At 40.0% G+C, this 14121-nt stretch overlaps 2 protein-coding genes across 3 annotated transcripts in view; both read left to right on the top strand.

Moving 5' to 3' along the window:
* The window catches only part of LOC126100514 (histone chaperone ASF1), a 32811-nt gene extending 21040 nt beyond the window's left edge, over window positions 1-11771 (top strand). For both annotated transcript variants that reach the window (XM_049911124.1, XM_049911125.1), the window contains 3 exons: window positions 10449-10588; window positions 10681-10825; window positions 11577-11771. In XM_049911124.1, coding sequence (XP_049767081.1) covers window positions 10449-10588; window positions 10681-10825; window positions 11577-11771 — 480 coding nt within the window. The remainder of the gene's footprint in view (window positions 1-10448; window positions 10589-10680; window positions 10826-11576) is intronic.
* Window positions 11772-11886: 115 nt separating this feature from the next.
* LOC126100513 (NADH-cytochrome b5 reductase-like) lies at window positions 11887-13403 on the top strand. Its single transcript, XM_049911123.1, has one exon. The coding sequence runs from the start codon at window positions 11889-11891 to the stop codon at window positions 12852-12854; it is 966 nt and encodes a 321-aa protein (XP_049767080.1). The 5' UTR covers window positions 11887-11888; the 3' UTR covers window positions 12855-13403.
* The last annotated feature ends 718 nt before the right edge of the window (window positions 13404-14121 follow it).

Here is a 14121-nt window from a genome sequence, read left to right as displayed (position 1 = left end):
CATTTGTCGTCAGTTATCAGCCATTTCAGTGAATGACACTTGGGCTGTCAATCACATTTTACTTTTTATCCCTCTTGCAATATGGCGAAGGACATTTAATCTTTGGTTTGGGACCTCTGCTGTCTCTACAGTGTATTTTGTGGACCTTTCTCCCAGAGGAGTCCTTGTTTTTAGCTCTTTTCTTTTATCAATTGGGCTTAACATGTAGTTGTTTTAACTTCTTTTTCGTGTTAGTCTTCCAAGATTCATGGGTGCTAATGACCTTACTTGTTTTCGTTCTCTGAAACAAAACCAACAAAAGAAACCGTTAATTGTTACTGATATACTGCATAACTTTTCCCATTTGGGAATTGCTGGCACTTCCAGAGTGGGCTGAACTAAGTGGAGTCACTTACCACGTGCCCACAGTGTACCTCCAAGGTGTGTGTGAATATGTCTGATGGAAACGGACTGATCATGTTAAAGTTCAGAACACTAACCTGCTGAAATATGTTGCTTGACTTGGTTGAATTATCTGAAGTTCCAAAAGCTCAAAGGTGACCTACTTCTGTCACAGAGAGTGCAAATTTAAGCCTGTGGGTCTCTTCACATACTGGCAGGGCTGAGGCTGGGGAGATACTTTTGATGGCCCTCATCTTGTAAAAAGTATCAGCCATTGTTAGTGGAGACAATGAAATCAGTATTGTTAAATGCATATTATCAGCATGTTACACTTGGGACAGGCTCTTCTTTGTGGTAGACAGTTAATAGCTCCTCTAAAACCTGTAAATAATTACTTACTCAATAAGCTGAATAAGCTCTTGTATATAAATATGAGCTAAGTGAAGTTATTTTTGTCCACTCATATGAGAAGATGGTTATGAAATGCTGGGGAGGAATAAAAAATCTGCAAACTGAAGAGCAAGCAGCACTTGTGATTGGAAACTTGCATTTCCCAGAAAAATGTTAGGGTGACGTAAGAATAAATTTCCTTCCAGTCGTGTACACAATTATCAGAGATTTACATAGAATGTGCTGATATGCATTTCTTTTATTACATAGTTAACTTGTCTTTAATCCCAGTAGTGTTAATGCACTTTGTGGAAAATATACTACTGTGCCTCCAGTGATTCATAAGATACGCTGCAGAAGTGGCAATGGTGTGGAGTGACTAATAACTTGCTTGTTGTATAGTTTGCAGAATTATGAAGAAGGGAAGTAAATAACACTCTGGTGGCCTACCTTACTTTAGCTCTTTACCCTTTCTTCCAACCTGTTACATCACCAGAACACAATCCCTTAATACAGTTCTATTGTATTTAGAGGTAATGCACACATTTAATATTTGTCATTAAGCAACTTCATAGAACAAACATTAATTTTATACTGGTGAAATACTATTTTTATGATTGTCGGATTTGTGACTACATGATTCTTTTCACCAAATTTTCCTTCCTTGACAGTACTGTTTGTGAAATGTTAGACTAGAGCTAGTGATTTTTGCCACCAGAGTACCAGATTTAACTTATCTTGATTCTTTTCATGATGCACGGAAAAACATTGTCAATAGTGACATGGAACACAAGATGAGAGAGATAGTAATGTAAGTGTTAAAATAGCAAAAAATTGTTAAATTCATAAACTCCAATATTTTTTTTTTATTGTATGACCAAAACAGCACAAAGATTGGCTGCATCGTTGCTTGGAAAAATTGTCTGCATGGTAGGCCTGACTCAGCCTGTGTTTTCATCTGCATCTACACACTTTCATCCTTCTGCAACCATGCATGTGTACAAAGTGCAATCAGCAATTAATTGGACTTTCTAGTGCTTGCATGTTTATGGCTTAGAAGAGCATGCAAGCCATTTACAACCTGATCAGAGAAGCAACCTGAAGTCTAAGTGTAACACGTTTAAAAGCCAGTATAAGGTTGTAACAATCTACCATCCTTGTTATTTAAAAGTTCTAGAGTGATTTTGGAGAAGACTAATTTCTTAAATGTTTACTTTTCCCTGAATACTGTGAATTTAAATATATACTATGGCCAAAACAGGGACACCGCTGGATGTTAATTACTTCTGCCGCACCGACTTAGAGCCAAACTTTCGATTTTGATGCAGGAGTCTCTGTGATCCTGAGAGCACTGGGAGTAGACGATTAGAGAAAGAAGCAACTTTTGCACTCAAAATCTCAAAGTGTGGTACATAATACCTGTCATATCTGCCCAGCAGATAGATCTGTTAAGGATATTAAGATACACATTTCCATTTAAGACTAGAAATGAACTTCACTGTGGGTAAAGATATATGTCAAAAGGTAAAGGAGCATGTCAAAAGATCTAAGAGGGAGAATATGCCATACCTCCTGCATGTGGTCAGTTTGGTTTAGAGGAAGGTAATTGGATTACAGATGCATAACAAATTAATGGTGGTCAAGCTGTCTGACCATAGTGGAAATTGTATTATAGACTGTATTGTCCATTTAACGTAATCATTGTGATACACCTTACAGAACATTATTATTTGTGAATCGGATGATGTACATGTGAGGCAATTACAACATTATACTGTGGTATGCTGTTTACCATTGAACTCAATTTTGGAAAATTCATGAGGGGCGGCTAATTTTAAATTGATGATAATTATCTATCCATGGCCAGTCATTTGGTTCCCAATTAGTTGGCAAAGCATATTGCCATAGATTTTAAACAATCCTATAAAGGATGAGTGGTAAGTAAATGTCAAAAAATCTATATAAAAAAAGTGGAAGAAATTAACATTCATTGGATTGTAATGCAAGATAAAGGAGGATTTAATGCTCAGTATATTTTGCCATTAATGGCTTTAACAAAATGATTGGCTGTAATGCGAAAGTAATGGAAGGCTGCTCATAAAAACATTTAGTTTTGAGGGGAGTTCATCTCTAAAAGTTTCAAAGCCCAGCCTCTTTATTAGTACTAATCTGGAATTTGAGAGTCCACAGAAAATCTGTCATAGTAATCCTAATAAATTGGTCCCATGTGTGTTGTGGAAGGTGGTGCGAGAATTTGGAGATTTGCAGTAGGGGGAGAGAGTCTGTCTCTGTCTGTCTTATATCTGAGAGTGATCTTATGGCTGCAGTGACTATTGGTAAATCTTTCATTTAGAAATGGTTACCGTTAGATTGGTTTCCCATTGATGGCATTTTTAAATATAGGGTATCCTACATAAAACTGGCACACCTCATGCCCAAGATTAAAGTAACAATGAACTACCTAAAAAAGAATAGGTGATGGTAACATTTAAAAAAAAAAAATGTAGTTAAGTTTGTAAGAGATACTGGAAGGTGTGGCCACGGTCATCCGGTCACCTCTGACTTCATGTGGTGACATTACCAGCAAAAAGCCATAATTCAGCAGGCTTATTGTTAATTTCTCTAATGATGTCTATCTTCGGGTAACATGTTGGTAACGTGAGCCATACTTTGGTTTGATGTGTGGAGAGTTGCACCATCTTGTTGGAATACGGTATAAAATTTCTCTAAATCTGTTAATTATGCATAGAAAGTGTCAAAGATCTCAAGATATCTTATACTGTTCAAAGTGGCCAGTAACGTGTGAGCTGGACAATGCACACAAAATGCTTACCTTCTTTGAGTGGAGAAGATGTTAATGCAAAATATCTGGAGTGTCTTGTGACAAGTCTCTGCAATTCTGCGCATTGGCGTTTACATAACCTGGCAATTGAAACCAACTACTACCCCCCCCCCCCCCCCCCCCCTTCCCTGCGAGCCACAAGGGGGGCCTCTCGCTGTTCTTTGGCGGGTTCGTGCTTGGCTATCACGTGGCCCCAGCCTTTGCAGCATCTTCTCACTTCCCTGCTGCAAGTGTGTGTCTTGTTATTCTTTTTCCTCTCCCTTGGGGAACATGTCTGGGATGTTGTTGGAAATGTGTTCTGCATATTCAGTTGCGATATCAGAACAGTATCTCCATTATTCTTTGTTCCTTTTTTTTTTTCCATTCTCCTTCTCCTAGCCTTCTTCCACTTCGGTGTTTGAGGTTAACACTTTTTCTTCCTCTCTCTGCTCCTGAAGGCCAGCCCACGCATCTGATGCTTAACAGTTGACTGGGTAAAGCATAATTCGCAGCCCTGGGTTGATGGGTAGGGTTCAGACTCACCCTAGTGAAGGCCAGGCCCATGGAGGGGTGATTGCCTGAGCTGCTACCTTCCTAAATTGTCCATTGGTCCCTGTCAGGTATTCAGGAAGTGTGACCTAAGATGTGTAAGTAGTATCCTCCAGTCACTGTGCCCCTGTAGCAGGAAGTCTTCAGACTCCATTTTTTCAGACTCCATTTTTTTTCAGTCGTGACTGTAATCCAATGGAACATTCGTGCCCTTCGATCCAACAAAGGGGACTTAAGGCTACTCTCAGAATTGCAGCATCTGATTGTACTCTGCCTCCAGGAAACAACACTGCATCCCCACGACCGCTTTGAGCTCATGCATTTCCTCCTGGTCCACTTTGAGCTTCCCCCAAAGACAGCATCCCATCTTGTGGGGGAGTCTTGCTGCTCATCTGGGATGATGATTGTCAACTCATCTTCCTAACTACCTGGCTTAAAGCTGCTGTTGTCCTCATTGTCCTTTCACACTTCACGTTTTCCCTTTATACCATTTACATCCCCTGTCATTCAGGGTCACCAGGGCAGACTTCCTTCATCTTATTGGGCAATTCCCTCACCATTTTTTGCTTCTCGGTGACTTTTAACGCACACCATCTCCTTCGGCACTACCCAGAACCTGTCGGAGGTGCTCTCTCAACTGACCTCGGCAGCTTAACATCATCTGCATTAACAGGGGAGCATGTGCATTCCTTTCAGACTCAACTCAAACCTGTTCCCATTTGGACCTGTTCTTCTGCACTGCCTGGTTTGCCCATAATCTTGAGTGGTCCGTTGTCTCTGACACGGACTTGCACAACCATTTCTAGTGTGTTGTCTCATTGCTGACTCCTACCCCACCTACATGCACACCCAAATGGCAGCTTTCTAAAGCCAACTGGAGGCTGTACTCCTCCCTGGCAACCTTCGACGAACATTTCCCCAGTTATAGTGACCAGATAGACTATCTTATCAAAGCTATCCTTACCACCCCAGAATGTTCCATTCCTTACAATTCCTCTTTACCATGCTGTGTTCCCGTTCCTTGGTGCACTGAGGCATGCTGTGACGCAATTCGCACAATTTAGCAGTCACACTACCATGGCAAACTGCATTTGTTACAAACAGTTGCGTGCACAGTGTCGTCGCATGCTTCAGGATAGCAGAAAAGCTAGCTTTGTTCCACAAAATTTCAGGAGAACTGCCTGATGTTTGAAACTTCCTGCCACAATATTATTTCGGCTTTGTTTCCTTTACCAGTTCTGATAACTTCCACACCATCTTTAGTCATGTGGGCCAATCTCTGATGGCCGTCTGGGACCAAGTCTATTTACCAGTTTCAGCATGATATTAGGATCCACTACATCATCTGCTACTATTTTCAACATCTTGGGCTGCTATTTTGTGGAGATTTCATGCTCCACGCACTATCACCCTGTCTTTCTCCATCAGAAATGAGTGGAGGGGGCTCGAGCGATACCTTTCTCTTATCAGAATATGAGAGCTACAATTCCGCCTTTACCATGAGGCAGCTGGATCATGCTCTTGCTTCGTCCTGATCCTCCACCTCAGGACCAGACTGTTCACATTCAGATGTGGCAGAACCTTTCTCTTGCCGGCAAGCAGTTTCTGCTTCATTAGTATAATCGCATCTGGGCAGAGGGCACAGTTCCCAGATGCTGGTGTGAAGCCACTGTCATATCCACACACAAGGCTGGCAAGGACCAAAACTTTCCTTCTAGTTATCGCTCCATTTCTCCCACCAACTGTGTTCACAAGAGAATGGAACGTATGACTCGTGCCCATCTATTATGGTGGCTAGAGTCTCGCAGTTTATTAACCACTACACAGTGTGGTTTTTGAGCACTCTGTTCTGCAGTTGACCACCTCATCATCTTGTCAATCCATGTCATGAACAGTTCTCTACGTAAATACCAGACTGGAGTTGTGTTTTTCAGTTTCGAGAAAGCCTAAGAGACTTGGTGCGGGACTGGTATTCTCTGTACTCTCTACACATGGTGTTTGAATCCACATGCCCCATTTCCTCCAGGAATTTTTTAATGGCCAGTTTTCCAAGGAACGTGTGGGCTCTGCCATGTTGCTCACCTTTATCCAGGAAAATGGCGTGCCCCAGTGTCCGTTCTGAGCGTCGTCCACTTTGCTATCACCATTAACTCTATTATGGCCTGTCTCCCATTGGGCATCTCAGCCTCCATTTTTGTTGATGACTTTGCCATCTATTAAAGTTCTCCACGGACTTGTCTCCTTGAGCGATGCCTTATGTGGTGTCTTGATTGTCTATACTCGTGGAGCATGTATGAAATTTTGGAGGTGCAATTGGTTTCTTCCACCGTTTTCCCATCTTGGGCCTGTTACTCTTTTTGTTCATTGAAATTACAAAATTTCTGGGGTAAATGCCTGATAGGAAAGTTTTTTGGTCCTCTCATGCGTCTTACCTGGCCACCTGTTTACGCAGTCCCTGAATGAATGTCCTAGGTGTCCTGAGCGGTACTTCCTGGGGAGCGGATCGGACCACCCTCTTCAGATTGTATCAGTCTCTTGTCCGGTCAAAATTAGACCAAGTGTGTGGTTTATTCATCTACACGTCTGTCACTCTTCTGTCTCAATACTATCCACCATTGCAGAGGCCGTTTGGCCACTGGTGCCTTCTACAGTAGCCCAGTGTGTGTGTGTGTGTGTGTGTGTGTGTGTGTGTGTGTGTGTGTGTGTGTGTATGCACACTACCACTGTCATACTGCTGTCATTTTCTGCTCAGCAGATATGCATGCCCTTTATCTGCCGTGCGTGGCCACGCATCCTGTATCTCCTTCGTCGAGGACTCCTTTCACTGCCAGTATGGGGCGCGTCCCACTTCTGTTAACTCCTGGAGTTCGCTTTCGACTATTGCTCCTGCAGATCAACTACATGCTACCTTCCACTTTGCTGATGGGTGTAAACTCTTCACCACCTTGAATTTGTGTGGTGGCTTGTATTAACCTTTGAGACTGAAGTAGCGTCCTTCAGAACAAAGTTAAGTCCATCACTGTAAGTTTATCGACCTTCGCACAGAACTTTGTGATAGTACCTTCGTGTACACTGATGGCTCTTGGGCTGACCATGGTGACAGGTGTGTTTTTGTCATTGGCAACGATTTTCAGTATCGGCTTCCGGAACACTGCTCATTGTTTACAGCCGTGCTCTTTGCCCTGTATCAGGCCACACGGCACAACCGGCAACACAAGCTTTTCAGTTGTCCACTGATCTAACACTCTGTGCCCTTCAGAGCCTCTGTGTGCTGACACTTTAATGCAATGGGTCCAGGAATGCTCTTGATGGAGCAACACTTACGTTGTTTATCTTGGTCCCTGGTTACCTTCGTCTGAAGCGAAATGAGGTTGCGGATGCTGCTGCCAAGACTGCAGTTCTCATACCTTGACACGCTAGTTCTTCACTTCCTCTGATCTCTGTATTGCCATCTGTCAGCAGGTGGTGTCAGTTTTGCATCACCACTGGTCTTCCCTTCATGGGAACAAGCTCCAGGGAATGAAACCTCTGCCACCATATTGGCTGACCACCTTCTCGGCCCTCTTCCCACAAGGAGATCATTTTAGCTAGGTTGCGTATTGGGCACTGTCTTTTTAGCCATTGCTACTTGTTAGTGATCCCCAACCCCGTTGTACTCACTGCACTCAGCCTCTGACGGTTCACAATTTCCTGATGGGATGCCCCTTTTTTGTTTTTGTTTTTGTTTTTTTTAAACCACTTATGACACGCGGGCTCTCAATCACATTTTATGTTTTATCTGTTGTAGCAATATGGTGAAGGGCATTTAATCTTTACTTCAGGACCTCCAATGTCTCTATGGTTTATTTTATGGAGCTTTCTCCAAGTCCCTGTTTTTAGCTCTCTCTCCTTTTGTCACTTGGGCTTCATAAGTAGTCGTTTTTAACTCCTTTTTAAGTCTTCATGTTGTGTGTGGGACGGTGGGTTAATAATATAGGAAATATTAGAATATTGTTCGCCGTCTTTTACGAGAGCCTGAAAACTATTTCTTTGGTCAGCCAGAAAGTGGTGAACATACTGACCGTAGTTTCCAGTCTGTAAATCCATATTCTTGTCCAGCGCACTGAAAGAAATATTTCTATTCTCTGTTTACTCAGTGGGATCGGGGACTATGATTATAAATGAAGATTTTGAGTTTTAATTGATACATTTGGTCAGCTTTCACATGCACAACATAGTAGTATTTGTGACAATAAGACTAAATAAATGTGTGTATCCTAAACAGCACTAGGAACAGTTAAGAGGTGACCTTTAAGGTAAGTTGCCATTAAATGGTGTTTTGCTCTGACTTCTAATAATCAAAATAATTGCTCACCATAAAAGTGGAAAATAATTGTCACCGCTAGCCACGTGGATTTGTTAACATTACGAGCAGCACACAAACAGTTACTTTAGCAAAATCTAAGCGATCGAGGATGGTGTACAGTCCTCATGAGTTCACCTCTATTTGCACCAAAAACATGAGTTTAGTGCAGTATGAGTGTGATGTCGGCCGAGACAGCGCATAAGCCGGCGTTTGACTGAGGACTGTATGGTAGCTGGGTGTGAAGTGAAGTGAAGTCACTGCCTCTCCAGCTGTATTAATATACGGGCGCAGCAGACAGCTGACGGAAACACCTGCCGTCGTCCGCTCTGTACCCAAGTAGTAGAATGTAAATGACCACTTCCTCGGACACACATTATTTTATGACACTGTTGTGTATTAATTTAGAATCTTTGCAATTTTTGTATGAATGGAATTAAGTTGGTTATAATCACAGAAAAAGATTTAGCTCGACTGCATTTAAACTTTGCCATCTAGAATTTTTAGAATGGAACTGACAGTAGAATGTGACCTCTGAACTATAACTTTGAGACTTTGTATTAAGTGTTATTTACACAAGTCTTGAAACTTGGTATAGCTTTATTTAATGGATGTCATGTGGTGCTGTAATCAAAACTTTTTATCATTAATATAAATAATACTTAATCCACTACAAATCAGGCAATTTTTGTTCCAAATTCAGTGTTCAGTAAATTACTCGAAAACTATTAGAGGTATTTTAATGAGGTCAGGTACTTCAGGTTTTCATATTAAACTGAGGCTTCATACGAATTTTTGACTTCTAGCTTTATCATTTAGCGCCATTTATTTTTCGTAAATACATGAATTCTGGCTAAAATTTTGTTCCGATCAAGCTGAAACTTATAACAGTTGAGGGTGACATCCGTTTGCACATTCTGACCAAATTCTGGCTTTATTATTTAGTGCCATTTGTTTTCTTCTGTTTAAACTGTGTATTTAGGGAAAGATATCAAATCACTCAGAGATTTGCCAATTTAAACATTAATATATTGAAGCATATGTTGACCAAGTTTGGAAAAAAAACTTAATTTTTAGATTCATTCTTAAATTATGGTGCAATACTTCTGTGCTAGGCACAGACATGTTATGGTGATGTGGTGCTAATAGTAGTGAACGGGAGTAAGTACCAGCGCACTTGCTTGCCTCTGTATCTCTCAAATGATACAGTGCTTGTTTCACCATATGTGCTTCTGACATGGGTGCATATGACTAGTTATTTCCCCAAAAACAAAAACAACAAATGAAACAAGGTCTCATCTGACATAAAGTAAACCAAGGGGTCCAAGTAACAGTTGGCAAATGATGTTAACAGCCATTTACAATAATGTACTCTCTTTGCCTGATCGTCAAATTTTAGTTCTTGCACAACACTCGCACAGTAGGCTTTTAGGCTTTTAATTTCGTATCTTTTCCTCTGAACATTCTGAATGGATGTTACAACCCTCCATTTCTCATACATATCATGAATAGTGTTGATCGTGGGGAGTTTCCTATCAAGACATTTCTCATGAAACATTCCTTGATGATGCCTATCTTTATATAACACTCTACAATATCAGTTTGCTATTCTAATGCAAAGTGCCCCATTTCTGTAACAACTCAACAACACAAGCTTCACACAACTGATGCACGAACACACAGCAACACTTATTTTTCCGAGAAAATGCAGTGTAGCCAACTTTTGAGACAGTGTACTGGTTTTATGCGGGATGTCCTGTGTAATACAATTTTGTAATTCTAAAGAGTAGCTATTTAAAATTCTGAAAAATGTTTTGGTACTCTACAGCCACTAGTTCCTACTGTTAATGTAATGCCAAACTGCTGTACTAGTCTATACTCACTTTTTGACATAGAAGCTGAAGAAATGAACTCTGTGATATTGATGTTAATACTGCTTTGAAATAATATGAACTTTTTGTCCAGGTACTAGATACTGTGTATGTGGGACCTGTGCCAGAGGGACGGCATATGTTTGTATTCCAAGCAGAACCTCCAGATCCAAAAAAAATACCAGTGGCAGATGTTGTTGGTGTCACTGTTGTGTTGCTCACATGTTCATATAGGTGAGGAATTACTAAGTAGTTTCCATCTTTTAACATTATTTGTTGTCGATTGTAAATTGTTGGAATTACTTCAGTGACATATTTATGTTTAGGGGCCAGGAATTCATCCGTGTTGGTTACTACGTAAATAACGATTACACGGACCCTGAGCTGCAGGCCCAGCCACCAGCAACACCACAGTTCGACAAACTGCAACGCAATATTCTCGCAACAAATCCTAGAGTAACTCGTTTCAAGGTAGTTTTCTTCCCCCTACCTCACTTTAAAACTTTTATACAGTAGTTTATTGTTTCATTTTAACTTCATGCTTTTTGAAGTTTGTAAATATTGTATAAAGCTATTAGTGTAACCAAATTTGCATCATAATTGAAAACAAAAAGGAGGATGGCAAGTGGCTTTGAAAGGGTTTTGTTAGCCAATAATATTCATTACTTTGGTACTTCAATTGCAATTTCGTAGATACTTCAAAAATTTATAAAGGACATGCTACATTTCAGTGACTTACTTTTTGCTGTTTGTCACTTTGCTCCACCTTATTTAGTTTAACAGTAATTCTGTTTTGTAATTCTGAAGCCTGAAAAGGTAATGTAGGTCGTAGATTGAATCAGGACAATTGCAGAACTTTCTGGTAGTTTAAGTTGATATCAGTAGTTCTTAATATTGTAACAGTGTCTCCTATAATAATTCAAAAAATTCTATTGTTCCATTAGCAAAAGGAAAAAAAACAGATACTACTCACTGTAAAGATGACAAGTTGAGTTGCAGACAGGCACTACAAAATGACATGCATTTAGCTTTGGCCAAAGCCTTTTTCGGCAAGGAAACCCACACATTCATTCACATGAGCAACCACACCTGATGCACACACGACCACCATCTCCAGCAGCTGAGATTGCTGATCCATCTTTACAATGAGTAGCAGTCAGTCCTTTTCCTTTTATAATTGATATTCCAATCTGTAGTTCCCACTGTTTGTTTTGTTCCATAGGTTGACTGGGATGACAACCCCAGTAGAGCAACAAGTAATGGAGGTGGTGAGAATGGTACTGCTGTGATGGAAAGCGGAAGTACTACAAATGGCATGCGCTCATCCCTTGAGGCAACTATGACAGCAAATAGTTTGGATGGTGGACCTATAAGGGCTAGTATATTAGCTTCTGGAGAGACAAGCATGGAAATGTAGTTGTTTATTTGTGAAACATTGTTAAAAGTGCTGCAAAGAAAGTGGTTAAGACATTCAATTGCACATTTTGCAAGCAAGACTGCAGTAATAAAACATTATTTAAGGCAAGCTGACAAGATGGATCAATACAGTGGTGAGCAAGAAGTTAATAATAGTTCCGTGCATCCAAAGGTACATGTGCCGTGTCCCTCTCTGGCTCTTCCACCCAAACCGGAAGAACCACGAGTGGAAGACTGTTGTGGGCAAGGTTGTCAACCTTGCATATTTGACATTTATCAGCAACAAATGAGGGCCTGGGAAGCAGAATGCAGAAGACTGGAAGCTACAAAATACAACACTGATACAGCTGAAATCATTTCTCCATTGCGGTGGTCTCCATTTCGTTGTGTTTCTGTAGAACATGAGGCAGTCAATGTTAATGTGTACTGCTTTGAATCAACAGAATGTGACAGGAGTATAAATTTTTCTCCATGGCAATACTTGGTAGCTCAAAGTAACTTAAATGTTTCCATATCCAGAGCTTACACCCCTCTCCCTGGCAAAACTGAAAGTCAATTCAATGTTATTGTGAAACTCTACGAAGGTGGCATGATGTCAGAGTTTTGGAAAAAGGTTTATTGTGATGAAGTGGTGCTATGGAAAGGACCATATGAGACTGGCTTCCACTATAATCCCAATAGCTACAGCCATATAGTGATGTTTTGTGCTGGAACGGGGCTAGCACCATGTTTCGCATTGGCTCATTATGTTACATCCAATGAATTAGATGAGACTTTTGTTAGGATTATTTTTTCGTGCAGAACTAGAAATAACATTTTGCTCAGACAACCCCTTCGAAAGCTCAGAGAGAACTGGAATTTTACCTCAAAAACTGTATTAACACAAGATAATGATACAGGTTTGGAGAAATGGTATGGCGAGGATCTTTCATCGGGAAGGATCACTTCAGAAGTTGTTTCCAGTGAACTTGCAGGGAAGAGTTCTGTTTTTGTTATGATTTGTGGTACACAGTCATTCAACAAAGACATTTGTGGTTATGTAAGGAAATGTGGTGTGAGAGAAGAAGACACCTTGGTTCTATGATTTAAGTGTTCAGCTATTGCGTAAACAAAGTGATGAATAACGTTAGAGTTGGATTAGTGAGAGAGATTTTACAGGGTGTGATATTTAAACAGAAAAATACTCATATCATGCAACTTTTTAACACATTGTGAACACATAAATATTAGTGTGATTGGTGATGTTTACTCTCTGTTCTATGTGATTTTATTTGCTCTGTTTGTTTGAAAGTAAATTTGTACTGAAAAACAAGGTAGTAACATATGTGAAACATGTGCCTATTATCAGTGAAGCCTTGTTCGTGGTTTTTGTATGTGTACAAAGTTTGTCATTTTATATTTACCATACATTTATACATCAGGTAGAAAATTTGAAAGATTGGTTGTAATTGTTCTTTACGTAAAGTTTAACATAAATGTGAAGGCTTGGTTTTGTGGTTAGCTGAAATTGACCTTTTGTGCTGAATGCTGTATATTATTGTAAAGTGCAAGATTGTTTTGGCAACATAAGTATTTTGATCATATTCAGATTTAAAAAATTACAAAATTAAATTGCAAGAAAATAAATTTTTAAAGGTAAATTTGTGTTACAAATTTTAGTCAACCCACAATTGTTAATAGAGTAATTCATGCACCATGTTATGTAAATCCTATCATGGAGAATCCTCAGGTATGTGGAAAGTGTTTTATGTTAACATGCAGAAGCAAACACTAAAGGCTACCTCCATGAAGTATACAATGAACTGACTGCTACTCTGGTTACATTTATCAGAGGAATTACTATTACTCTACTCTTCCATTACTCGGCTGTTGTTTTTATCCACTATTTCAAACTAAGCTTTTATGTGACTTAACTGGTTTCAAAGACTTCTCAGCTACCTTTATACCTTGTATATCTTAATCTTCTCAGATTCTTCCCATAAGCAGTGCAAAATTTAATTATATGAGGTACAGTGTAAAACATGAGTGGGGCACTTTCAGTATTATGCTTCCTTATTTCATGTCATTGTTTTTAAAGTGATCACCTATAGTGCTCTCCAATATATTCTGCTCGTGTCTTGTAGCTAACATTATTCTTCATGCACTGTGGTATCTCACAACAAACATATGTGGAACTGTCTACTAATCTGCTATATGGTATTTAAATTCCTCCAGGACTGAAGTTTCCCACCCATTGTCTTAAAGGTATGAAAAGAAAGACTAAGCTGTAAGAAGAGGAGATAGTCATTAAGAGTGAAATGGGGGGGGGGGGGGGGGGGGGATTTTAGAAGTTAACAATGTTAAGGTTTCAC

The sequence above is a fragment of the Schistocerca cancellata genome, chromosome 9, assembly GCF_023864275.1.
Source record: "Schistocerca cancellata isolate TAMUIC-IGC-003103 chromosome 9, iqSchCanc2.1, whole genome shotgun sequence".
In the NCBI taxonomy this organism is placed as follows: Eukaryota; Metazoa; Arthropoda; class Insecta; order Orthoptera; family Acrididae; genus Schistocerca; species Schistocerca cancellata.
This window is presented reverse-complemented; position numbering and strand designations above follow the sequence as displayed.